This window comes from Podarcis bocagei, assembly GCF_964188305.1.
Source record: "Podarcis bocagei genome assembly, chromosome: 18".
Classification (NCBI taxonomy): domain Eukaryota; kingdom Metazoa; phylum Chordata; class Lepidosauria; order Squamata; family Lacertidae; genus Podarcis; species Podarcis bocagei.
This window is the reverse complement of record NC_138144.1, coordinates 6,915,372-6,943,076: the sequence shown is the minus strand read 5'-3', so window position 1 is coordinate 6,943,076 and position 27,705 is coordinate 6,915,372. Positions and strand designations below refer to the sequence as shown.

The following is a 27,705-nucleotide window of genomic DNA, read 5'->3' as shown; positions in this document are numbered from 1 at the left end:
CATTTTCTGGCAGGAGAAAAAAGTAAAAAAGAAATACTTATGGAACCAACTTTTCCGTCACACCTGGCTTCTGCACACGCAATTGTTTACAAGTAGAGAAGTTTCTGCTCAAAGACGAGGAGCAAGTTGGCTCCATGTGCAACAGAAGCTCTCCTTCGCCAGAACATGTCGAAGGGGAAGGGAGAGTCAAGTTCAGAGCAACATTTCTCCCCTCAACCAACCCCAGAGAGCTTCCCTCTGTTGGAGAAGCCTTTCAAAGATGGGGTGGAAATTCACTTGAAGTGGCTTTGAAGCCACCAAGGCGCTACTTCCCTTCAGGGAGAGAACCAGAAGGGATCGGCAGGAATCAAGCAGCCCAGACCCACCCAAAGTGGCCAGAGATGGGCTTGAGAAAACCCTCCCCATCGCAGGCTCCACCAGTCTCTGTCTCCAGCAGCCTACAGGAAACAAGATCCCACCACCAGGTATCCCATTCACAGTACTGAGGATTCTCAGCATTCTCCATTTATTCCTTCATATTTATTTACTTGTTGAATCTATATACCGCCCTATGCCTGGAGGCCTCAGGGTGGTTCAGAGAGCAAAATCAAAATATAAAACCACAATATATATAATCAAAATAAAAAACTACTACCCAATAACAGCCTCTGCCCTCCCCAAAAAAACCTACATTTTAAAAGGGTTTGGATGCTTGGGATACGACGCTAGGACTTCTTCATCTGGCTGTTGTCCATCCCTGACTCTCCCACCTCTTCTTAAAACCCCCCAATGAATCATAGAATGGGAGACTTGGAAAGGGACCCCAAGGTCCTCTAGTCCAACCCTCTGCGATGCTGGAATCTCAGCTAAAGAATCCCGACAGATAGCCATCCAACCTCTGCTTCAAAACCTCCAAGGAAGGAGAGTCCATGGTCGGATCCAGCTCCTTCTTTGTGGTCTTGAGCAAAGTTCAGGCCAAACTTCCAACTTCCAAACACACCCCTTGACTTCTGTGCACCATGTTTTTCTCCAGCTCTGCACCTGCCGCTTGAGCCATTCAAGACTCCAGAAAGTTATTGTGATGAAACTTATTCCACTTGGAATAATCAAAATTATAGTCATCTCATCTGGTGAAAGCTCAGGAGATATTTCTGTAGATTGCATGAGGCTCGGAAAGCAACACAGCATGGCAATATTAATTGGGCTGTGACTGCGAAAGAAAAAGTTGGTGCCGAGAATATTTCCTGTGTTGGAGACAGACTGAGTGAAGATGCAGAGCTGGCGAAAGAGGGGTGTGCCTGCCTTGGGCTTCCAAGCTCTGAAGGTAGAGTTGAAAACCACCCAGCCTGGCAAAGCCTACCCAGTCTGGTCTTGCAAGAGTCTTTGGGTTCTTCTGCTTTGGGACTTTAGCAGGTAAGAGGAGGAGGAGGCAGAGCCAGAATGAGATCCCTGCTCCTTCTGTTGCTGCTTCTGTTGCTCATGATGCCCTTTGGAGTCTGCGGGAACCACAAGGCGAAATTAAGAGAGTTTCTGTACTGGTCCAGTAAACGCTTCCGCTGCGCCACCAGCAACAGCTCTCTTTTTGCAGAGTATTAATTAAGTCCAGTGCAGAGATTCTTGTTGCAGTACAAGCTTCAGAGTCTCAGCAGCAAAGAAATAACGACACAGGGAAGCCTGTCTTTCCAAAGACAGGTTTATTGCAGAAAGATAACAGAAACACCTCCGGAGCTTTCGGACATTTTTGCTTCACGCCCCACACACAGAGAAAACAAACACTCTTTATATACTGAGCAACTTAACAACTTAACGAGCTTGACTACTTAAAGTTACATGACATTGCTAACTTGCCAGCGTCTTAGGTTTCACACCCTAACACCCCCTCTCGCTGGCAATACAAAAAACAAAATTACTTCAGACCCATTTCTTCACAAAAGTTTTCATGCCGCTGAAAACCAAGCGGTTTTGTAAAACCATCAGCTTGATTTTCATGACTGGGACAGTAATTTAATTTAACAATTCCTGCTTTTACCGTTTGACAAACATTTTGAAAGCGGATATCCAAATGTTTTGTACGACCTTTAAACTGCCCATTTTGTGCTAACTTAAGACACGGTTGATTATCACCCCATACAGTGATTGGAGTGATGGCCTTTTCATACATCTCTTGTGCCAAGCATTTGTAAAATTCTAGATCTCTACATAACTCAGACAAGGCACAGAACTCAGCTTCTGTTGACGACAAAGCAATCAGGTTCTGTTTCTTGGATCTCCACCCAATCAGAGAGTTACCAAATTTTATTACACAGCCAGACACTGATTTTCTATCCTTTAAATTTGCCCAATCACTATCTGCCCAACAAGTAATCTGTGCTTGTCCTTCCGAAGATAATTCAAGGCAAAAATCTTTGGTGTATTGTAAATATCTTAACACTCTTTGAATTCCTTTCCATGCATTTACACTAGGTTTCGAAGCTTCTCTGCTGAGTAAGTTAACAGCGTAAGCAATATCTGGTCTACTCCATTGCGAAAGATGAAGTAAGCTTCCCAGTGCTGACTGAAAGATTTCAGCACGCTTGAATTCAGCACTATCCTTGAACTCATTGTTTTTTACAAAACCCATTTCCATTGGTGTTCTAACACCTGCACACTCCGTCATGTTAAACTTTTTCAACATTTGCAATATCTTGCCTTTTTGATTCAGTAGAAAACTGCCATTTTTGGTCCTATCTATCTGAACACCAAGATAGACCTTCACATCACCAAGATTCTTAACTTTGAAGTGCTTATTTAACTCTTTGGCTAGTTTTTTTACTTGTTCTTGTGTCTTTGAAGTATAAATCAGGTCATCTACATAAACAAGCAAAGATTCTTGAGCATCTCCTGAACTTCTGAAATATAAGCAATTGTCAGCCTTGCTCCTGCTAAAACCAATGCCTACCAAAACGTCATTCAAACACTCATTCCAATTATGAGCAGATTGCTTGAGTCCATAAATAGATTTATGTAGTTTCCACACCTGATTTGATTTACCAACTTTCAATCCTGGCGGTAGCTCCATATAGAGCTCTTCAGCCAAGTCTGAATGAAGATAAGCTGTAGAGACATCAAATTGATTCACTTTGAACCCTTTCTGAGCAGCAACTGCTAATAGTGCCCGTAGGGTTTCACTCCTTGAAGTGGGTGCATAGACTTCGGAATAATGTAACCCCTTTCTTTGCGTAAAACCTCGAGCTACAAGTCTTGCTTTGTACTCTGGTTTCCCCATCGCTGTTGTCTTTATCCTGTACACCCACCTACAACTTACTGCCTTGGCACCTTCTGGCAGTTTGGTGATGGAAAACACACCCAGTTCTTTCATAGAATTCAACTCCTTTTGCATGGCCTCACGCCATCTACTGGCCTCCTCCTGGGGTAATTGCTCAACCTCCTCAAAACTTTCAGGTTCGCAATTTGCCAAACCAGCCCAAACACTGATAGCTTGGTACCTTTCAGGAGGTTTACCTTTGTTGGTACGCTGAGAACGCCTTAACAGTTCCTGTGATGTTCCTTCAGTTTCCCCCTCTGACCCAGAATCACTAGTCGTCACCTGTTTGTCACTAGTAGTTGAAGAACTTTCTGATTCTGACTTTACACGTCTCTCTTGCTGTACAGGTGAACTTTTAGAGCTAGAAGATTCTGACTTTACAGACTTGGGTGAACTAGGCGATTTCTCACCCTCGTCCTCAGACTTAAATTCCTCAGTCTGTTCTGGAACTAATACCTGCCCTGGGGCCTGAGTTTCATTGCTACTGTTCACCACATCAAATAGTATGTCAGGATTTCCATGAATTTTATTCCAACCATCCTGTTCACAAAATTCCGCACTTCTGCTGATTGTGATTTTTGTTTGATTGCCTTCTACATTCACAAATCTCCAACCTTTTGTGTTTGCTTGATAACCACAGAAAAACATTTCTTTAGACCTAGGATCGCCTTTCCTACGTTGTGCCCTAGGCACCAGCACATAAGCACGACATCCAAAAACTCTTAGATGATCAATTTTGGGTTTTTTCCCAAATAGCATGAAGTAAGGAGTGTTGCCTACTGTGCTATTGTACACTCTGTTAAAAGTATAATTCGCATACAGTGCAGCCTCAGCCCAAAAACGCTGTGGAAGTCCAGAATCAAACAGCAAAGCAGCAATGGCTTCCTGTAATGTTCGAAATTTTCTTTCGGCAACTGCATTCTCCTGTGGTGAATAGGGATTGGTAAGTCTATGAACTATACCTTTCCTTTTTAACCATGTCTCCAGCGTGTGGTTCACAAATTCCCCACCACGATCTGATTGTATTTTACGTACCCTGGTGTCAAATTTACATTCGACTTCTTCAATCCAATCCATCAGGATGGAAGCTGCTTGTGATTTTTCTTTCAGAAAGAAAACCCAACTAGCCCTTGAAAAGTCATCCACCAAAATTTGCATAAATCTCGCACCTCCAAGTGATTTGACTGGCATAGGGCCACACACGTCTGTGTGCACAAGTTCAAAGGGTTTCTTGCTTACTCTATCAGATCTAGGATAGTTACATGTCTTAACCTTAGCATGTTTACAAGCACAACAATCCAGAAAATTTGGACAGGGTTTAATGTTACACTCCTCAGCTAAATCTGGCATCTTGCTTACATACTTAAAGCATATATGAGCTAACCTTCTGTGTAGTAGATGTGCACAACCTGTATGAGGAGCCTTATTTACACACTTAGCTTGTGCTTCACCTGTTGAACATCTACCTGCTGCTAACTGCTCTTCATCCAAAACAAAAAGCCCATCCTCACAGGGAATTTTAACTAGCTCCTTTCCCTGTTTCAAAATGGTGCACACATCATTTTCAAACTCAACCTTAAAACCACTTTTTACCAGGCATGACACACTCAAAAGTCCATTCTTCATTCCTGGAAGAACAAAAACAGGAAGGTTAGTTTGCAAACAGTTAACATAAATTGTGCCTTTAAGGTTCATTTCTCGTTTACTATTGTCTGCTATAGTCACGGTTTTTGCAACTGGCAATGTCTTGCAGTTCATCAAGCTGCCACTAGATGTCGCTGGAACTAAGCTGTGACTTGCTCCACTGTCAATTATCCACTTCAAGGTTTGTTGGCTCCTTTTAGGACTCTGTTGTGCTGCCATTGCAGATAGTCCCTTATCAGCACCTGCTCCCCCTCTGGAGCGTTGATTCTTGTAGTTCTCATGTCGTCTTCCCCTGTAACTCCGGAAACTGGCCTTGAACTGTTGTAATTCCTGTTGCTTTTCTGGACACTTTGCTATCAAATGAAACCTGCTGCCACATCGAAAACATGACTTGCTGGCCATAGCAGACACTTGTGAGGCTTCCTTACAGCTCTGCCTGCTAGTTTCCCCACGCTGGGAATTATCTGAACATCCAACCCTTGGGGTATTTGAATTATCAATACGTTTTCGATGATGTTGATATTCTTGTTCACACAATCTACCAGTCACATAATTCATATTCAGCTGGTCCTCTGGCAAAACTTGTAAAGTTAGTACTAAGTTTTCAAACCCTGCATGCAGGCTGCTAAGCAGAGTATAAACTTTAATATTTTCAGGAAAATTCACACCTAAAGATGACAGTCGGTTGAAATACTCAGTCATCTGTGACGTGTGTTCAACCACACTATCCCCTGGCTTCAGTTTCAACTCATACAAAGCACGTATAATGTTCACCTTCTCTCTGGGCGTGGCTCTATGGTGAATTCGCCTAAGAGCTTCCCAAATTTCAAATGCAGACCTTAAATTTTCCACATGAGGTAATTGGGAATCGTCTATCGATACCATCAACATGCATCTAGCTTTAGTGTCCATTTTATCATGTTCCCTGTTCTGAGCATGTGCAGCAGCCTGTTGCTCTGCTGTGGCATCTGCTGCAACAGCCACAAATGGCTTTCGCCTCTGGACATAGTCAGCCCACACTTCTTTGGCTTCCAACCAGACTTGAGCCCTCTTAGACCACTGCACGTAATTAGCAGAGTTCAACTTTGTAAAGGGAACCTGGAAATTTTCCACTGCCATTCTTTGGGTCTGCTGCTACTCCCTCTGTGTGCCCTTTCTTCTCTTTCCCCTTGGGATTTGTCTTACTCACTTTTCAGACGCCTCCAGCCTCTCAGTTCCTTTAAGAGCTGGATTTACGACCAAGCCGGTCTTCTCTCATCCGAAAGCTGCTTTAACTTTCTCTGCACACAATACAGCTGTAGAAACGTAGAAGGATCCATAACCTAAGAGAGTTTCTGTACTGGTCCAGTAAACGCTTCCGCTGCGCCACCAGCAACAGCTCTCTTTTTGCAGAGTATTAATTAAGTCCAGTGCAGAGATTCTTGTTGCAGTACAAGCTTCAGAGTCTCAGCAGCAAAGAAATAACGACACAGGGAAGCCTGTCTTTCCAAAGACAGGTTTATTGCAGAAAGATAACAGAAACACCTCCGGAGCTTTCGGACATTTTTGCTTCACGCCCCACACACAGAGAAAACAAACACTCTTTATATACTGAGCAACTTAACAACTTAACGAGCTTGACTACTTAAAGTTACATGACATTGCTAACTTGCCAGCGTCTTAGGTTTCACACCCTAACAGAAATGCCCCTTGAATCTGGTCAGGGATGAAATGGATGCTCGCAGTTACTACCGGCCTGGACACTTTCTCATCACTGGGATCATCTCTGCAAAACACCTTATTGAGACAACTCCATACAACTTTACTCAGACACCCTTCACCAGGACTAAAGCGTATGTACTTATATGCAGATGGTTTCATGGTCCTCCAGTCCTTTTAATGGTTGCTATTTATCAAGGAAAGAGCCCCTTTCTCAGGGCTGGGGAGCCAAGGGCTGGTGTTGCAGGACTACCCTGCCCTGACCATTGGGCTTGCTGTTGGAGGAGCTGGGACCTGGGGGGGGGTCTAGTAAAAGATTCTAGTAAAGGGGGGGTGCTCATTCGTGTAGTTTCTGATCCAGAATATGGACAAAATTATAATTTTACCACACACTCAAACCTGCAAGCCACCAGGCCCCATATGTAACTAAATGGGGACTGAGGTATTTGGTGCTTCTCTACCGTCAATAAAATTGTCTCTTATCTACCTATAGTCTAGCCCCTTGGAAGAAGCCAAAGACCACTGCAAAAAAAGCAGCCTTTGCAGCAACTTCCCAGTATATCACAATTTTTGAGGGGCGCCTTCATTTCTTACTCATAAAACCATAGTAGAAAAGAATCATAGAGCTGTAGAGATGGAAGGGACCCGGAGGAATCTCACCTGAAGCATCCATGACACATGGTCACCTTCGGAGGGAGTCTGTTCCACTGTTGAACAGCTCTATGTGCTGTTTGCATTAAAGCTCCGGTTATGGAGCAGAGATTTCCAAATTTTTATTTTATGCTAGACAGGAAAAGGTTTGATGTCAATGCAAAAGGATGGATAAACAAAGAAACAAACAAATATTAATCTTTGTGTATCATATAATGTCCCCAACCCCATTAATATGAATGCCAGTTTCACTCTTTTTGAAGAATTCATTTATTGCAGGGAGGCAGGTAGGTTCTACTGGCATATGTTGTCTTTCCTGTTCACCATCCAAGAGATCAACCAGGATCTCAGGTTCTTACCCAACATCACCCTGGGCTACAACATCTATGAGAACTATTGCGATGCAAGGATGACTTCGGACACCATGCTAGAGCTGCTTGCAGGCAGTGGAAGCAATATTCCCAATTATCACTGTGGAAAACAGAATCACCTGCTGGCAGTTCTTGAAGGAGGCAACAGTTTCATCTCAAGAGTGATTTCAGCCTTGTCAGGCATCTACAAAATCCCACAGGTAAGTAGTGGGAGAGCATGGAGGGAAAGAGAATTTCAACTGCATAAAATTCTATTTTCTCTTTGGAGGGGTCAAGTGGGGATATTTTTCAAAACGGGAAAATCCTGAGCTATGGATCCAACATCCTTTTTTCAAAACTGAGCCTTCACCAACTTGACACCTCCAGATGTTTCAGACTAAAACTCCCATCAGCCTCAGCTAGCAGAGATTTAGATATCAGTCATTTCATATGATTAAATACCCGTTATGCTGAAAGTAAAATAAATTGGTGATCTTTTGCTTTCCTTGCTAGATCAGTTATGGCTTCACTGCCCAGGTTCTCGAAGGTAAAACCCTGTTCCCTTTTGTCTACCGGATGACTCCCAAAGAGGAAAGTCAGTACCAAGGGATTGTTGAATTGCTCCTGTATTTTGGATGGACGTGGATTGGCCTCTTCACTCCAGACAATGACAGTGGGGAAAGATTTGAGAGCGCTGTGAAACCTCTGATGCTCAGCAAAGGGATCTGCATTGCTTTATCAAAAAGAGTACCTGAAAATGATATGGATCAATCTATCAGGCCTGGGGAACCTTTTTTCCTATGGAGACAAGTTGGGGTATTTGTTTCCTATATAACCAATGCACTGGGTATCATAATGCTCCTGGCAATAAACATGGTATATGAGAAGGAAATAGGGGCGAAAGTCTGGATCACAACAGCTTTGCTAGAAATCAGAACTGGCTTTAAGATCCCTCCAATTTTATTCCAGTACCTCCATGGTTCTCTGTCCTTTGCAATTCAGACTGGAATAAGGAGCAGCAAAGGTGACAAATTGCAGTTCAATCTTGGGGATTATTTCAATCAAGCATTTCAGTGTTCATATTCAAAGCATCTGTTGTCCGTGAAAGGCAGGGTAAGATGCAAAGAGGAGGAGTACCTGCAGCCATTGCCCCAAGAGGACCGTGAGAGAGCCCTGTCCCAAGACAGCTATGGCACTTACATCAATGTTCAGGCTGTGGCTCAGGCCTTGCATGCTTCGCTTTCATCTAGATCCCAGAGGAGGCTGATGGTGGAGGAAGGAGAGCAATGGGGACACGCAAGGCTACAGCCGTGGCAGGTATTTCCTTCCCCTTTTTGCAAACTGCAGTCCACACAGATGCTGATCTTGACTGGGGATAAACCTGTAAAATATCATAGTTAGTATTGGTATTAGTAATAGTAGCAGACCGCCCAACATTTCTCTGTTGAAAATAGAGACGGCCCATTCCATAACGATAATTTTACTGTAGATACCCAGGGCTTTTTTTCTGGGGCTTGGGACTCACTCAAACTCAGTTCTGGCACCTTTCAGGTGGATACCGTTGCCATTCGCAGCGGGAGGTATTCCTGGTTGGTTTCGGCACCTTTTTTGCTAGAAATATATCACTGTTTATACCCCACACGTCTTTTTGGGTTGCCTCAGCACTCTGGGCAGCTCCCAAAATAAAGAAATTCATACTAAAATATTAAACATATTAAAATTTCCGATACAGAATTGGATGGCTTAAGGGGTTGGATAACTCCACATCCGCCAACATTTCTCCAATGAACAAAGGGACATTCTAAGGAAAAGTGGGACATTCCAGGATCAAATGAAAAATTGTTTCTAATTCAGGGACATCCCTGGAAAATTGGGGCACTTGCAGGGTCTGTAGTAATAAAAATGGCTGAATAGGAATTTCAGTCTACATGAGATACACGCAGGCCCCAAATCATAAGAGGTTGAAGTGAGTAGGACTGAGATATCCATCTTGGCTTCCCGGTTTCTTAATGCTGGTGTTTCCCCCTGCCGTTCCAGCTTCACCCTTTCTTAAGAGAAATCCGGTGTCTGAATACTTCCAGAGGCAGGCTGTGCTTGGATGAGAACTGGGAGCTGCCAGTGGACTTTGATATTGTGAACTGGGTGATGTTTCCCAATACGTCTCGTGTCGATGTGAAAATTGGGAATATAAGGAGAGAGACGTCTGCTGGCATAAATTTCACCATTAACCCAGAAGCCATTGAGTGGCCCAAGAAATTCAATAAGGTAGGGTAAATCACGGAGGGAAAAGGCCAGGAGATCCTTATTATGTTTTTCCTTAAACAACCGCTGAAAAATGACCATATCAGGTTGACCAATGGTGTCTTGACCGTTTATAACAGCTGCAACCACCACTCCTTCTTTCCACAGCAGCTGAGATAGGAGGGGAATTTGGGGTGCTCAAAGAAAGGATAGAGCCCAGAGGTCCTTAGAAAACACACCATCTATTTCCGAGCCAGACTGAGAATTAAGAACTGGACTACTTAGATAAGAAGAAAAGGCAAAGCCACTAGTAAAAGTGAACTATTGGGCTTTCATACATGCAGAAAGATGGAAAGTAATTTATTTTAGAAATGATAAGTACTGATTTATAGTGGATTTTTTAATTTGTGGAGTAAGCTCACTTGTAGATGTTGCAAATGTTAAACTATTGGCAGAATCCGAGACCAAGGAGAAGAGTTGGTGGAAGAAGATTGGAAAAAAATTAAAGTTTATCTTCAGAAATATTGTAAAATTAAGGAATGTTAGAAAGATGTTGGAATAAAATTATGGGGTTTTAGCAGAAAAGATATAAAGGATTAAATAAAAATGAATTGGTGAAAGAAGAGAATGCAAAATTACAAGATATTAAGATAAATTATTAAGATAAAAACTAAGTTGGAAAGGATTTGCTGAAATATCTAATTGAACTAGAACACAAAAAATGGGAGGTGTGAGGAGGTCTAGGAAGTCAGTGAATGAAAGCAAGAGATTTAAAGGTTTGATTTGTCCCCCCCCCTTTTCTTTTCTGTTTTTGGATGATGTTTGTTTTATATTTGTATTGTTCTTTCTTTTTCTTTTTTGATTGTTACTTATATTTTTTCTTTTCTTTCTGTAACCTTTTAAAAAAAATCCTAATAAAAATGTATTTTTTAAAAAAAAGGAATTGAGAAGTGCACAGCTGTTGTTGAAGGAAGAGAAGTTAAAAAAATACCCCTATTGTAAAGTAAGGTTAATGTTAAGGAATGGCATGTGAACTAGAAATAACTAGGGAAATAGATCAGTGACAAGAGGAAAACTTGCATGCCTCAAGAACAGAGTGAGGGAAACCAATATTTGGAAAAGTCATATTAAATTTGTCTTAATTAGTGACTGAGAGTTTAACAGAATCCTGAACTTTGGGGAAATCACGTTTCAGACTCCATTGCAATTTTCTTTGACGATTTATTAAGTAGGGAAGCAGGTAAATGGAGAAGAAGAAAGAGAGTTCTGTGGTGCAAACCTCAGTTGTCCTGAACTAATTATGAAGAACAAGATATTCTGGTCGCCCCAATGGTCAGTGGGGGGTTGAAAGGACCCTGATGAGGGGGTCAAAGGCTGCAGTCCAGAGATCCATTTGAACTCACTCTATGAGGGAGTTACATACAAACAAATACTCCTAACTGTTCCTCTTTGTTGCACCTTCTTGTCTTTCTGGTTAGGCCGTGCCTCATTCCAGGTGTACAGAAAGATGTCAGCCTGGATATGCCAAGGTGGTTCTAGAAGGAAAGCCCATTTGCTGCTATGCTTGTGCTCGGTGTGCGGAAGGGACCTTCTCCGCCCAGGAAGGTGGGTGACGCCAAGGGGGAAGGTATTTCTGGAGAGAGTAAACACAGGGCAGAAACCCAGTCTCACACACTTTTTGTGAGAATTCTGCAGACATTGTGGAATGTGGCTCCTTCCTCAATTTCTTTAGGATTAATCACCTTCATTACATCCTGGAAGAGAGTTGAAAGGAATGATCATAAGGAAGAAATCTCTAGGATTTCTTCAAAACGTAATAGAGTTCTTCAAAACGTAATAGAGCATAGATCATTAGGGATGTAAGTGATGCTGCAGCTACTTTTTTTCTCTTCCCCAGATGCAGAACATTGCACCAAATGCGCAGAAGATCACCATTCAAACAAGGACAGAGATAAATGTGTCCCCAAGATTATCATCTTCCTGGCTTATGAAGAATATTTGGGAATGGTTTTAGCTTCCGTTGCCCTCTTCTTATCTATAATGGCAAGCATTGTGTTGGGAATCTTCATTAAATACAAGGAAACTCCCATAGTCAAAGCCAACAACCGGGACCTTTCCTACATCCTCCTCGTCTCCCTCCTGCTTTCCTTTCTGTCCTCCTTCCTCTTCATCGGGCGCCCAAGGAAAGAGACCTGCCTTCTCCGACAAACGGCCTTCAGCATCATCTTCTCAGTTGCTGTGTCTTCTGTCTTGGCAAAGACCATCACGGTGGTGCTGGCCTTCCTGGCCACAAAGCCCGGGAACAGGGTGAGGAGATGGCTGGGCAAGAGTCTGGCCAACTCCATTGTCATCTCCTGTTCTGGGGGGCAAGTTCTCATCTGCACCATCTGGCTGGGCTCTTCTCCCCCATTCCCAGAGCCCGACATGCGCTCCCAGGTGGAAGAGATTGTCCTGCAATGCAATGAAGGGTCTGTGGCCATGTTTTACGTTGCCCTCGGCTACCTGGGCTTCTTGGCTGCCACCTGCTTCACGGTGGCTTTCCTAGCCAGGAAGCTGCCTGGCTCCTTCAACGAAGCCAAGCTGATCACCTTCAGCCTGCTGGTCTTCTGCAGTGTTTGGGTGTCTTTTGTGCCCCCCTACCTGAGCACCAAGGGCAAGTACATGGTGGCCGTGCAGATCTTCTCTATGTTGGCCTCCAGCGCTGGGCTTCTGGGCTGCATCTTCCTTCCCAAGTGCTACATTATTGTGCTGAGGCCTGATCTGAACACAAAGGAGCACCTGACAACCAGAAATTAAGGGGACATATGATGCTTAAAACATTCCATGTTCCCGATGCACAGAAGTGCATAAAGGAAACACACCTGCTCATCCATGTTGCTCCTTCTCCACCTCTGAAAGAGATTATGTTCATTCTTAGCCCAGGTTTTATCTAGTTCTGTTCACATGAACAGTAAGATGGGATGAAAGTTCTTGGTTCCTTACTTTGCCAAGGATTACAATGAGTCCTGGTGTACTGCCTGTAGTTTGTAAACTATTATCTTTTAATAATTTTGTGTTTGGAGAACTTATATTTCTCTCACAACAAGATAGTCTAGAGGGAGATAGGAATTAGGTTTTTTGGTCTGTTTGCTTTGCTATTAACCATATCAATTCTGATATTCAACAATACGTTCTAGTTATGTCATTTCTAGATATTTAAATACCTGTGCTCCATTTTCTACCGGTATGCTGAATCATTCAGAAGTTCACTTCACGTCATTTCATTCTCCTAAACTTTGTATATTAATAAATTGAGAAATTCATTTAAGTTCTCTTCTGTAGTTTGTTGGTTTAATTTCTGTATTGTGTAAGCTCTGCTCCCTGTTCCAAAGAGTAGCAACTGACCTTAGCCAAGTCTTGACTGGAGTACAATGGATTTTATTGCATTGTCCAGAATATGACACATTGTGCACTGATGTTGAGTGGGATCACCAGATTACGAGTGAGCCAGCAACAAGTTTAGCATTGGAGGGAATCAATGAGACGAAGCCAGATAGTTGTATTCCCTGCCTGCCAAACCTTTCCAGAGGAGGCAGCTTATGCTCAGTCAGGAAGGAAGAGCGAGAGGCCTCCTCCTCCAACTCAGGTTCCTCCCATTCAGGTCCTCCTCATCCTACTCAGGTTCCTCCCATTCAGGTCCTCCTCCTCCAACTCAGGTTCCTCCCATTCAGGTCCTCCTCATCCTACTCAGGTTCCTCCCATTCAGGTCCTCCTCCTCCAACTCAGGTTCCTCCCATTCAGGTCCTCCTCCTCCTACTCAGGTTCCTCCCATTCAGGTCCTCCTCCAACTCAGGTTCCTCCCATTCAGGTCCTCCTCATCCTACTCAGGTTCCTCCCATTCAGGTCCTCCTCCTCCTACTCAGGTTCCTCCTATTCAGGCCCCATTTATGGAGCAAAACCAAGATCAGATGGGAAGTGAAAATAATTGACAGAAGAGCCACTGGTAAAGCATTTAGATTCATTAGCTAAGATTGCATCCTACTTAGACTTTCATCTCTCCAGACTAGTAGAAAGCTTACTAAACACTTATTCTTATAGCAATTCTACCTGTAGCAATCCAATGAAGGCTCCTATATAAATTTAATAATTAAGGTCCCAAGAAAGCTGACTGGGTTATTTATGTATGCAACCACAGCAGCTAGAACTTTATATGCACAGAAGTGGAGAGAGGGAGGATTGGCTTATGAAACTGGGGGAATATGCTGAAATGGTGAAATTACCTGCTAAACTAAGAGGACATGAGGATGAATCTTTTCAGGAAGAATGGAAACCACTGATATTTGTCAAACTGTCATCCATACATGAAGTCAAAGGCAGGATTTGAAATATAAGCAGCGGATTACTGAAATACGACATTGGGGATTTGATAATAAAAACATGTCTTTTAAAACATCTGATAAAAAGAAGTAATAAAAACTAACATAGAGAAGGGGGGGTAGGGAGTCAAGAAGAAATTGTGTGGGGGGTTTTGTTTTTTTGTTTTAAACTGTATGCAAAGACAAGTGATTGGAAGACTTATCTGTGGAGACTTAATAATTATATATATTTTTTAAATGTAGTAAAGAAAGCATCCACCCAGATTTTTAGGAAGTTGAGGTAATTTGATTCTCTTTTATTATTTTAACTTTTGGAATGTTCTAAAGTAAGACAGTAAACTTTGTTATGATTGTCCTGACTTATCTTGACGTAAAGCGCTCTAGGGGTGATTGGCCAAAATAGTGCATGGAATTTATGAAAGATTAAATAAGTAAGAAAGTAAGAAAGTAAATAAATATTAATAAATAAATTCATAAAGAATAACAAAGCTGCTAGAATGCTAGCCTGGCTTCTGCGCACAAAATTTGTTTATGAGTAGAGAAGCTTCTGCTCAAAGACGAGGAGCAAGTTGTCTCCATATGCAACAGAAGCTCTCCTTCCGCAGAACATGTCGAAGGGGAAGGGAGAGCCTAAGGCTCAGAGCAAACTTTCTCCCCTCATCCAACCCCAGAGAGCTTCCCTCTGTTGGCGAAGCCTTTCAAAGAGGGGGTGGAAATTCACTTGAAGTGGCTTCAAAACCACCAACACGCTACTTCCCTTCAGGGGGAGAACCAGAAGGGATTGGCAGGAATCAAATCCACCCAAACTGGCCAACTAGAAGAAGAAGCAGAGTTTGGATTTCATATCCCGCTTTATAACTACCCTAAGGAGTCTCAAAGGGGCTCACAATCTCCTTTCCCTTCCTCCCCCACAACAAACACTCTGTGAGGTGAGTGAGGCTGAGAGACGAGAGAAGTGTGACTAGCCCAAGGTTACCCAGCAGCTGCAGGTGGAGGAGCGGGGAAGCGGACCTGGTTTGCCAAGTTATGAGTCCACCGCTCTTAACCACTACACCACACTGGCTCTCTAAAGCATCCCTAACAGATAGCCATCCAAACTCTGCTTCAAAACCTCCAAGGAAGGAGAGTCCATGGTCGGATCCAGCTCCTTCTTTGGTCCTTGGGAGCAAAGTTCAGGCCAAACTTCCAATTCCCAAAAACACCTTTTGACTTTTCTCCATCATGTTTTTCTCCAGCTCTGCACCTGCTGCCTGAGCCATTCAAGACTCCAGAAAGTTAGTGTGATGACACTTATTCCACTTGGAATAATCAAAATTATAGTGATCTCCTCTTCTAAATGCTCAGGAGATATTTCTGGAGGTTACATCAGCCTCAGAAAGTAGCATGACAATATTAATTGCGAGGTGTCTGAGAAAGAAAAAGTTGGTGCCGAGAATATTTCTGTGCTGGAAAAAGACTGAGTGAAGATGCAGAGCTGGCAAAAGAGGGGTGTGCCTGCCTTGGGCTTCCTAGCTCTGAAGGTAGAGTTGAAAACCACCCAGATTGGGAAAGCCCACCCAGTCTGGTCTTGCAAGAGTCTTTGGGTTCTTCTGCTTTGTCTCCTTGGCAGGTAAGAGGAGGAGGAGGCAGAGCCAGAATGAGATCCCTGCTCCTTCTGTTGCTGCTTCTGCTGCTCATGATGCCCTTTGGAGTCTGCGGGAACCACAAGGCGAAATGCCCCTTGAATCTGGTCAGGGATGAAACAGAAGCTCGCAATTACTACCGGCCTGGACACTTTCTCATCAGTGGGATCATCTCTCCAAAACACCTTTATGAGGAAACTCCATACAACTTTTCTCAGACACCCTTCGCCAGCCTTGAAGGGTATGTACTTCACAATTTCACGGTCCTCCAGTCCTTCTAGTTTCCTATTTATCAAGGAAAGAGCCCCTTTCTCAGGGCTGGGGAGCTAAGGGCTGATGTTGCAGGAGTACCCTGCCTTGACCATTGGTCTTGCTGGCTGGGAGTGATGGGAGCTGGGGAGTCCAGTAAAAGATTCCACCCAAACCTCTCCTATTTCAATGTTCTCTGGGTCTTCCTTAGTGAAACACTCTCCTACCTTTGATTCTGTGTTGCTTTTAGTAGAATGCAAGGATGCCAATCAATCTGGTCAGGAGTCAAAAGGATGCAATGAATTTTCCCACCTCCATGAAACTCAGGCAATTTCCAAGGCTCAAGGGTTTTATTCAATATTATTCCATTTGGACAATTCAGAAACTGTCATTAGGGAATGCTACAGTTTTACAAATGGAATTTAAGATCCTCTGGGTGACGTTTGGTGGCTGAAGAGCAGAAAAGATGTACTTTAATTGAAATGATGAATAAAATAATATGAATCAGGAGACTTCCTTGTTCGTGGAGTCAGGTCTCTAAAATGTGAAAAGGAATTATTCCTTTTTTCACATACACAACTGGCCTCATTTCTAAGTAGTGAGATGTTTGATATTTCTTCACGTGGAATCCATAGGTACCTGTTTCCTATCCCAGAGGGAGGCATGAAACTCAAGCAATTTCCAAGCTGCCAAAATTATTTTATGTTTACTCTATTTGGATCATTTGTGAACAACCTTAGCCCAGTTCTCTTGACACAATACCACAGGAGACCTACAGCTCACCATGGGCTACATTGAAGTTTTCCTCCTCCAACTCAGCACTTTTTCCTTTCTGTCACTGCTTTTTAAAAAAATTAAGGGTGGAACATTATGCTTCAAATAAAATGATTATATAAAATAATACAGACCAGGGTGTGTCCTCATTGGTGGAGTCACTGATCCAAACATGGGCAAAATTAAAGATTTTACCACACACTCAAACCTGAAAGCCACCAGACCTCATTTGTAACTAAAAGGGGACTGAGGTATTTGGTACTTCTCCTCATTCAATCAAATTGTCTCTTATCTACCTTTGGTCCAGCCCTTTGCAAGAAGCCAAAGACCACTGCAGCAAAAGCAGCCCTTGCAGCAACTTCCCAGTATATCACACATTTTGAGGGGCGCCTTCATTTCTTACTCATAAAACCATAGTAGAAAAGAATCTTTGGGTTGTAGAGATGGAAGGGACCCGGAGGAATCTCACCTGAAGCATCCATGACACATGGTCACCTTCGGAGGGAGTCTCTTCCACTGTTGAACAGCTCTGTGTGCTGTTTGCATCAAAGCTCCTGTCATGGAGCAGAGATCTCCAAAGGTTTGATATTAATGCAAAAGGATAAATAAATACTAATCTTTGTGGATCATGTAATGTTTCCTCCGTCCCATTAATATGACTATCACTTTCACTCTTTTTAAAGAATTCATTTATTGCAGGGAGGAATATAGGTACTTCTGGCACGTGTTGTCTTTCCTGTTCACCATCCAAGAGATCAACCAGGATCTCAGGCTCTTACCCAACATCACCCTGGGCTACAGCCTCTATGAGAACTATTGCGATGCAAGGATGACTTCGGACGCCATGCTAGAGCTGCTTGCAGCCAGTGGGTGCAATATTCCCAATTATCACTGTGCAGAACAGAATAACCTGTTGGCTGTTCTTGAACAGGGTGATTCTTTCATTTCAACAGAGATTTCCACCATGTCAGGCATCTACAAAATCCCACAGGTAAGTAGTGGGAGAGCATGAAAGGACATAGAATTTCAACTGCATAAAATTCTACTTTCTCTTTGGAGGAGTCAAGTGGGGATATTTTTTAAAATGGGAAAATCCTGAGCTATGGATTCAACATCCCATTTTCAAAACTGAGCCTTCACTAACTTGACACCTCCAGATGTTTCCGACTAAAACTCCCATCAGCCTCAGCCAGCAGAGATTTAGATATCAGTCATTTCAGATAATTAAATATCTGTTATGCTGAAAGTAAAATAAATTGGTGATCTTTTGCTTTCCTTGCTAGATCAGTTATGGCTTCACTGCCCAGGTTCTCGAAGGTGAAACCCTGTTCCCTTTTGTCTACCGGATGACTCCCAAAGAGGAAAGTCAGTACCAGGGGATTGTTGAATTGCTCCTGTATTTTGGATGGACGTGGATTGGCCTCTTCACTCCAGACAATGACAGTGGAGAAAGATTTCTGAGCGCTGTGAAACCTCTGATGCTCAGCAAAGGGATCTGCATTGCTTTATCAAAAAGAGTACCAGAAAATGATATGAATCAATTTATCATGCCTGGGGAACCTTTTTTCCTATGGAAACAAGTTGGGGTATTTGTTTCCTATATAACCAATGCACTGGTTATAATAATACTCATGGCAATACATGATATGTATGAGAAGGAAATAGGGGCAAAAGTCTGGATCACAACAGCTTTCCTAGAAATCAGAGTTGGCTTTTACATCCCTCCAAATTTATTCCAGCACCTCCATGGTTCTCTGTCCTTTGCAATTCAGACCGGAATAAGGAGCAGCAAAGGTGACAACTATAAATCGCAGTCCAATCTTCTTCCAGATTATATGGATGAAGAGTTTCAGTGTTCATATTCAAAGCATCTGTTGTCCGTGAAAGGCAGGGTAAGATGCAGAGAGGAGGAGAACCTGCAGCCATTGCCCCAAGAGGAGCGTGAGAGAACCCTGTCTCATGACAGCTATGGCACTTACATCCATGTTCAAGCTGTGGCTCAGGCCTTGCATGCTTCGCTTTCATCGAGATCCCAGAGGAGGCTGATGGTGGAGGAAGGAGAGCAATGGGGACCCCAAAGGCTACAGCCGTGGCAGGTATTTTCTTCCCCTTTTTGCAAACTGCAGTCCACACAGATGCTGATCTTGACTGGGGATAGACCTATAAAATATCATAGTTAGTATTAGTAATAGTAGCAGACCGCCCAACATTTCTCTGATGAAAATAGAACCATCCCATTCCATAATGATAATCTTACTGTTTATAGCCAGGGCTTTTTCAGGGGGCAACTCGCTGGAACTCAGTTCTGGCACCTCTCAGGTGGGTGCCATTGCCATTCTCACAGGGAGGTGTTCATGGTGAGTTCCGGCAGCTTTTTTGCTAGAAATATATCACTGTTTATACCCCACACATCTTTTTGGGTTGCCTCAGCACTCTGGGCAGCTCCCAACATAAAGAAATTCATACTAAAATATTAAACATATTAAAAATATTATATTAAGTCTATATCCTCCAACATTTCTCCAATGAAAATAGGGACATTCTAAGGAAAAGTGGGACATTCCTTTTTAAAAAAATAATTATATATTTTTATTATTTTCTTCCTTAAACAATATTTTCAGCAATACAATAACAAACACAGAAACTTTTTGCTCTGCCAAGCATCTGACTTCCCTTCAGCAGGTTTTCCGCTTTCAAGTCCTGTCTCGCAATTTAGTTCTTTAGCTTCCATTGCCCACATTGTAGGATATATTTCAGTCCTGCTAGTGTCTTCAATTTTTTACAATTATTATTCAAATACACAATAAATGTACACCAATCCCTTTGAAATTTTTGATCAGCCTGTTCTCAAATCCTGCAGGTTAGTTTGGCCAGTTCTGCGAAGTCCATCATCTTTGCCTGCCACCATCCTCTTATCCACACTGAATATGTCATTAACTTGAGGATATTGCAGCCACCCTGTAAGAAAAACCTTCAATTTGATCATATGGTTTAAGTTTAAAAGCTTTCTCGGTCTCCACCAAAGTGCCTTTATATGTGGCCCACCTTCCCTCCGTATTTAATTTTTGTACCGTCAGTACCTCAATAGGTGAGATCCACCATGGTGTTTTCCTTTCTAATAGGTTTTTATTTATTTCTTTTTTAGATACTAATCACATGGTTCAGGAAACCTCTATGAACTTTCACTTTGTCACCCAAATCTGTTATCATAACCTTCCACATCTAAAATATCTGTATTCTCCATCGTTTTCCATTCCTTTAACCAACAGAGACAGGACGCCTCATAATAGTGTTTCAAATCTGGCACGGCGAATCCACCTCTTTCTTTTTTAATCTATTAACAATTTATATTTTATCCTTGGCTTTTCCCCTGCCAGATGAATCTCAATACTACTTTTTGCCACTCTTTAAATTGACCTGTCCTTTAGACACTGGAATTGTTTGAAACAGGAATAACATCTTGGGTAATACATTCATTTTTACCACTGATATTCTACCAGAAAATGACAACTTTAATCTGCTCCATATTTCGAAGTCCCTCTTGATTTCCTTCCATGTGGATTCATAATTATCATTAAACAAATTAATATTTTTTGGTATTAACCAAATTCCAAGATATTTCACTTCCTTTTACAACCATAATTTCTGATCTACGTTGCAATTCATCTATCTCTTCCGTGACCATATTCTTCACTAACATTTTAGTTTTACCTTTATTGAGCTTAATTCCTGCTACTTGCCCAAATTCCTCAATTTTCACCAGCGCTTCTTGTATGCTAGTGTGTGGATCATCCAATGTTACGAGCAAATCATCTGCAAAGGCTTTTAATTTATACTCATTTACTCCAATCTTTATCCCTCTCACGTCTGACAATTCTCTCAAATTCTTATTGAATACCTCCAGAACCGTGATAAATAGCAATGGTGACAACGGGCACCCCTGTCTAGTGCTTTAAGTTATATCAAACTTATCAGTCAAAGTGTTATTCACTATCAATTTCGCCTTTTGCTCTTTTTTATTTGATCCCAGAATGTCCCACTTTTCCAAAGTGAAAAAAGAAAAGTGGGAGTAGGACTGAGATATCCATCTTGGCTTCCCGATTTCTTAATGCTGCTGCTTTCCCCTGTCATTCCAGCTTCACCCTTTCTTAAGAGAAATCCGGTGTCTGAATACTTCCAGAGGCAGGCTGTGCTTGGATGAGAACTGGGAGCTGCGAGCGGACTACAGTATTTTGAACTGGGTAATGTCTCCCAATAAGTCGGGTGACCTTGTGGAAATTGGGAATATAAGGAGAGAGACGTCTGCTGGCATAGAGTTCACCATTAACCCAGAAGCCATTGAGTGGAACAAGAAATTCAATAAGGTAGGGGAAATCACAAAGGGAGAAGGCTAGGAGATGATTACTATGTTTTTCCTTAAACAACCACTGAAAAATGACCATATCAGGTTGACCAACGGTGTCTTGACCGTCAATAGCAGCTGCAACCACCACTCTTTCTTTTCACAGCAGCTGAGATAGGAGGTGAATTTGGGGTGCTCAAAGAAAGGATAGAGCACAGAGGTCCTCAGAGAAGACACCAGAATCTTCGACAGAAAGGACTACGTAGATAAGAAGAAAAGGGAAAGCCCCTAGTAAAAGTGAACTACTGGGTTTCCATACATGCAGAAGTATGGAAAGTAATTTATTTTAGAAATGATAATTACTGATTTATTATGGATTTTTTAAATTCGTGGAGTAAGCTCACTTGTAGATGTTGCAAATGTTAAGCTATTGTATGTGCAGGAATTGAGAAGTGCACTGTTGGTGAAGGATAATTTTTTTTAAAAAATCACTATTGTAATATAAGGTTAATGTTAAGAAATGGCATGAAAACTGGAAACATGAAAACAGTGGGGGGTTGAAAGGACCCTGATGAGGGGTCAAAGGCTGCAGTCCAGAGATCCGTTTGAATTCACTCTATGAGTGAGTTACATACAAACAAATACTCCTAACTGTTCCTCTTTGTTGCACCTTCTTGTCTTCCTGGTTAGGCCGTGCCTCGTTCCAGGTGTACAGAAAGATGTCGACCTGGATATGCCAAGGTGGTTCTAGAAGGAAAGCCCATTTGTTGCTATGCTTGTGCTCAGTGTGCGGAAGGGACCTTCTCCGCCCAGGAAGGTGGGTGACTCCAAGGGGGAAGAAATTCCTGGAGAGAGTAAACACAGGGCAGTAATCCAGTCTCACCCACTTTTTGTGAGATTTCTGCAGACATTGGGGAATGTGGATTCTTCCTCAACATCCATAGGATTAATCAACTTTATTACATCCAGGAAGGGCGTTGAAAGGAGTGGCCATAAGGACGAAATCTCTGGGGTGGAAAGTGGGCAGCTGTGAGAGGAATGCCCATAAAGCATTCTTTTTTTATTTTTTATACCAAGTCACACCAAAAAGGAAATAATTTTGACATTTATAAAGAATAATGGACAGGTGATGCAAACCAGCAAATTTTTAATAGCAAAAGCACAAAAAATATAAACAAGACTTCAGATGAAAATTATTAAAATATAATCAATGGACTGTTTTGATCTCACTACTATGAACATTGCATGGAAGCAACAGAAAACTGCATTTAAAATGTAAAGTTAAAGAGCTGTTTCTTCAGGATTAGGCAGGATCCAAAAAAATGCAGTTAACAGAAGTGGAGTGCTAATTGCTACTCAGTTTATCCTAGATCACAATGTTGCTTTACCTATTATAACATTCTTATTTCCTGAGGTCCACCACAGAGTTTTTCAAAACGTAAAAGAGCACAGATCATTAGGGATGTAAATGATGTTGCAGCTACTCTTTTTCTCTTTCACAGATGCAGAACATTGCACCAAATGCTCAGAAGATCAGTATCCAAACAAGGACAGAGATCAATGTGTCCCCAAGATTATCATCTTCCTGGCTTATGAAGAATATTTGGGAATGGTGTTAGCTTCCGTTGCCCTCTTCTTGTCCTTAACAGCAGGCATTGTGTTGGGAATCTTCTTTAAATACAAGGAAACTCCCATAGTCAAAGCCAACAACCGGGACCTCTCCTACATCCTCCTCGTCTCCCTCCTGCTTTCCTTTTTGTCCTCCTTCCTCTTCTTCGGGCGCCCAAGGAAAGAGACCTGCCTTCTCCGACAAACGGCCTTCAGCATCATCTTCTCAGTTGCTGTTTCTTCTGTCTTGGCAAAAACCATCACGGTGGTGCTGGCCTTCCTGGCCACAAAGCCTGGGAACAGGGTGAGGAGATGGCTGGGCAAGAGTCTGGCCAACTCCATTGTCATCTCCTGTTCTGGGGGGCAAGTTCTCATCTGCACCATCTGGCTGGGCTCTTCTCCCCCATTCCCAGAGCCCGACATGCGCTCCCAGGTGGAAGAGATCGTCCTGCAATGCAACGAAGGGTCTGTGGCCATGTTTTACGTTGCCCTCGGCTACCTGGGCTTCTTGGCTGCCACCTGCTTCACGGTGGCTTTCCTAGCCAGGAAGCTGCCCGGCTCCTTCAACGAAGCCAAGCTGATCACCTTCAGCATGCTGGTCTTCTGCAGTGTTTGGGTGTCTTTTGTGCCCACCTATCTGAGCACCAAGGGCAAGTACATGGTGGCCGTGCAGATCTTCTCTATGTTGGCCTCCAGTGCTGGGCTTCTGGGCTGCATCTTCCTTCCCAAGTGCTACATTATTGTGCTGAGACCTGATCTGAACACAAAGGAGCACCTGACAACCAGAAATTAAGGGGACATCTGATTCTTAAAATAGTCCATGTTCCTGATGCCCAGAAGTGCATAAAGGAAACACAGCTACTCCTCCATGTTGCTCATTCTCCACCTATGAAAGAGATTGTGTTCATTCTTAGCCCTGGTTTTAGGAAGTCCTGTTCACATGAACCGGAAGATGGGAGGAAATGTTTTGCTACCTTGCTTTGCCCATGACTACAAAGAGCCCTTGTGTACTGCCCGTAGTTTGTAAACTATTATCTTTTAATAATTTTGTGTTTGGGGAACTTATATTTCTCTCACAACAAGATAGTCTAGAGGGAGATAGGAGTTAGGTTTTTTGGTCTGCTTTCTTTGTTATAACTATCTATTAACCATATCAATTCTGATATTCAACAATACTTTCTAGTTATGTCATTTCTAGATTATCAAATATCTGTGCTCCATTTTCGACAGGTATGCTGTATCATTCAGAAGTTCACTTCACATCATTTCATTCTCCTAAACTTTGTATATTAATAAATTGAGAAATTCATTTAAGTTCTCTTCTGTCGTTTGTTGGTTTAATTTCTGTATTGTGTAAGCTCTGCTCCCTGTTCCAAAGAGTAGCAACTGACCTTAGCCAAGCCTTGACTGGAGTACAATGGATTTTAATGCGTTGTCCAGGATATGACACATTGTGCCCTGATGTTGAGTGGATCACCAGATTACGAGTGAGCCAGCAACAAGTTTAGCATTGGAGGGAAGCAATGAGACGAAGCCAGATAGTTGGATTCCCTGCCTGCCAAACCTTTTCAGAGGAGGCATCTTATGCTCAGTCAGGAAGGAAGAGCGAGAGGTCTCCTCCTCCAACTCAGGTTCCTCCCATTCAGGTCCTCCTCCTCCAACTCAGGTTCCTCCCATTCAGGTCCTCCTCCTCCTACTCAGGTTCCTCCCATTCAGGTCCTCCTCCTCCAACTCAGGTTCCTCCCATTCAGGTCCTCCTCCTCCAACTCAGGTTCTTCCCATTCAGGTCCTCCTCCTCCTACTCAGGTTCCTCCCATTCACGTCCTCCTCCTCCAACTCAGGTTCCTCCCATTCAGGTCCTCCTCCTCCTACTCAGGTTCCTCCCATTCAGGCCCCATTTATAGAGCAAAACCAAGATCAGATGGGAAGTGAAAATAATTGAGAGAACAGCCACTGATGAAGCATTTAGATTCATTAGCCAAGATTGCATCCTACTTAGACTTTCATCTCTCCAGACTAGTGGAAAGCTTACTAAACACTTATTCTTATAGCAATTCTACCTGTAGCAATCCAAAGAAGGCTCCTATATAAATTTAATAATTAAGGTCCCAAGAAAGCTGACTGGGTTATTTATGTATGCAGCCACAGCAGCTAGAACTTTATATGCACAGAAGTGGAAAGAGGGAGGATTCGTTTATGAAACCGGGGGAATATGCTGAAATGGTGAAATTACCTGCTAAACTAAGAGGACATGAGGATGAATCATTTCAGGAAGAATGGAGACCATTGATATCTTATTTGTCAAACTGTCATCCATACATGAAGTCAAAGGCAGGATTGAAATATAAGCAGCGGATTACTGAAATACGACATTGGGACACTGATAATAAAAACATCTTTTTTAAAACATCTGATAAAAAGAAGTAATAAAAACAAACATAGAGAAGGGGGTAGGGAGTCAAGAAGAAATTGTGTGGGGGGTTTTGTTTTTTTGTTTTAAACTGCATGCGAAGACAAGTGATTGGAATATCTGCGGAGACTTAATAATTATTATTTATTTTTAAATGTAGTAAAGAAAGAATCCACCCAGATTCTTAGGAAGTTGAGGCAATTTGATTCTGTTTTATTATTTTAACTTTTTGAATGTTCTAAAGTAAGACGGTAAACTTTGTTATGATCGTCCTGACTTATCTTGACGTAAAGCGCTCTAGGAGTGATTGGCCAAAATAGTGCATGGATTTTATGAAAAATTAAATAAGTAAGTAAGTAAGAAAGTAAATAAATATTAATAAATAAATTCATAAAGAATAACAAAGCTGCTAGAATGCTAGCCTGGCTTCTGCACACGCAATTGTTTACAAGTAGAGAAGTTTCTGCTCAAAGACGAGGAGCAAGTTGGCTCCATGTGCAACAGAAGCTCACCTTCCGCAGAACATGTCGAAGGGGAAGGGAGAGTCGAAGGTTCAGAGCAACCTTTCTCCCCTCAACCATCCCCAGAGAGCTCCCCTCTGTTGGAGAAGCCTTTCAAAGAGGGGGTGGAAATTCACTTGAAGTGGCTTTGAAGCCACCAACACGCTACTTCCCTTCAGGGGGAGAACCAGAAGGGATTGGCAGGAATCAAATTCACCCAAAGTGGCCAACTAGAAGAAGAAGAGTTTGGATTTCATATCCCTTGTTGTTTAGTCGTTTAGTCGTGTCCGACTCTTCGTGACCCCATGGACCAGAGCATGCCAGGCACTCCTGTCTTCCATTGCCTCCCACAGTTTGGTCAGACTCATGTTTGTAGCTTCGAGAACACTGTCCAACCATTTCATCCTCTGTCGTCCCCTTCTCCTTGTGCCCTCCATCTTTCCCAACATCAGGGTCTTTTCCAGGGAGTCTTCTCTTCTCATGAGGTGGCCAAAGTATTGGAGCCTCAGCTTCACGATCTGTCCTTCTAGTGAGCACTCAGGGCTGATTTCCTTAAGAATGGATACGTTTGATCTTCTTGCAGTCCCTGTTTTTGAATTATGGTGCCTCCAGCACCATAATTCAAAAGCATCAATTCTTCGGCGATCAGCCTTTACTACCCGGATGTCAGGGAACTGCCATCAGTGCCGGAGGGAGAGAGCAAAATCCAGAGGGATCCCAGAGAGCGTCCCGGGATTGGGAGAGGCAGCCCATCTTCTGGGGAAGAGAATCAGCTTAGCTCCAGTGGAGAAGGGGGGCAGATGGGGGAAGCGGCGAGGCGGTCCCATGACTCCTTGCCGGGGACCAGTGAGGAGAGTAGGGGTCCTCCGCTGCCTACGCCCTCCTTGCGCAGAAGGCTTTCGCGCAGAGAGAGTAGGAGGAGACTAGGCGTCAAAGAGCTTCTTTGCTGGAAGAAGTTTAAGAAACGCCCACTGATGGATTCTGCCAGCAATTGAGACAGCCACGGGTGAGTGGCTGTCCGGACAGAAAAGGTTCACTCAAGCAACCCAGCCAGGTGTTTGCACTGACTTACGCACGAGCAACCCCTAGAACAATTACACGTAAGGAGTCTCAAAGCAGCTAACAATCTCCTTTTCCTTCCTTCCCCACCACAAACACTCTGTGAGGTGAGTGAGGCTGAGAGACGAGAGAAGTGTGACTAGCCCAAGGTCACCAGCAGCTGCAGGCGGACGAGCAGGGAAGCGGACCTGGTTTGCCAAGTTATGAATCCACCGCTCTTAACCACTACACCACACTGGCTCTCTAAAGCATCTCTAACAGATAGCCATCCAAACTCTGCTTAAAAACCTCCAAGGAAGGAGAGTCCATGGTCAGATCCAGCTCCTTCTTTGGTCCTTGGGAGCAAAGTTCAGGCCAAATTTCCATTTCCCAAAAACACCTTTTGACTTTTCTCCATCATGTTTTTCTCCATCTCTGCACCTGCTGCCTGAGCGATTCAAGACTTCGGAAAGTTAGTGTGATGAAACTTATTCCACTTGGAATAATCAAAATTATAGTCATCTCCTCTTCTAAATGCTCAGGAGATATTTCTGGAGGTTACATCAGCCTCAGAAAGTAGCATGGCCATATTAATTGCACTGTGTCTGGGAAAGAAAAAGTTGGTGCCGAGAATATTTCCTGTGTTGGAAAGAGACTGAGTCAAGATGCAGAGCTGGCGAAAGAGGGGTGTGCCTGCCTTGGGCTTCCTAGCTCAGAAGGTATAGTTGAAAACCAGCCAGATTGGGAAAGCCCACCCAGTCTGGTCTTGCAAGAGTCTTTGGGTTTTTCTGCTTTGCCTCCTTGGCAGGTAAGAGGATCATAGAATCACATGCTCAGAGCGATGGCGGCTGTGCTGCTGCTTCTAAGTCCAGCTCAGCTTCAGCCCCCTCCCCTCGGGCCCCCTTCTAGAACCCACCGCTCTCAACCGACTCTCACCTGC

General features: G+C 43.0%; 3 protein-coding genes and 1 long non-coding RNA gene across 4 annotated transcripts in view; 3 read left to right on the top strand and 1 right to left on the bottom strand.

Annotated features, from left to right (window-relative positions):
- Nucleotides 1–27,705, bottom strand: part of LOC308577778 — an 87,689-nt gene that overhangs the window by 17,910 nt on the left and 42,074 nt on the right. The gene's annotated exons all lie outside the window — the stretch shown is intronic.
- Nucleotides 1–27,705, top strand: part of LOC308577479 (vomeronasal type-2 receptor 26-like) — a 77,968-nt gene that overhangs the window by 12,472 nt on the left and 37,791 nt on the right. The gene's annotated exons all lie outside the window — the stretch shown is intronic.
- On the top strand, nt 1,420–12,682 carry LOC308577485 (vomeronasal type-2 receptor 26-like; the record flags this gene model as incomplete). Its single annotated transcript, XM_081177697.1, has 7 exons — nt 1,420–1,494; nt 6,608–6,759; nt 7,556–7,847; nt 8,140–8,943; nt 9,664–9,891; nt 11,346–11,472; nt 11,765–12,682. The coding sequence occupies 7 exons, from the start codon at nt 1,420–1,422 to the stop codon at nt 12,661–12,663; spliced, it is 2,577 nt and encodes an 858-aa protein (XP_081033823.1). The 3' UTR covers nt 12,664–12,682.
- LOC308577754 (vomeronasal type-2 receptor 26-like) lies at nt 18,152–23,810 on the top strand. The gene is made up of 4 exons (XM_081178186.1): nt 18,152–18,963; nt 21,004–21,231; nt 21,900–22,026; nt 22,712–23,810. Exons 1-4 carry the CDS (start codon nt 18,214–18,216, stop codon nt 23,608–23,610), a joined length of 2,004 nt encoding a protein of 667 aa, XP_081034312.1. The 5' UTR covers nt 18,152–18,213; the 3' UTR covers nt 23,611–23,810.

Coding starts and splice junctions, on each gene's coding strand:
- LOC308577754 (XM_081178186.1), top strand. CDS start 18,214: ATGACTCCCAAAGAGGAAAGTCAGTACCAGGGGATTGTTGAATTGCTC. Junction 18,964..21,003: donor AAAGGCTACAGCCGTGGCAG/GTATTTTCTTCC, acceptor CTGTCATTCCAG/CTTCACCCTTTCTTAAGAGA. Junction 22,027..22,711: donor GACCTTCTCCGCCCAGGAAG/GTGGGTGACTCC, acceptor TCTCTTTCACAG/ATGCAGAACATTGCACCAAA.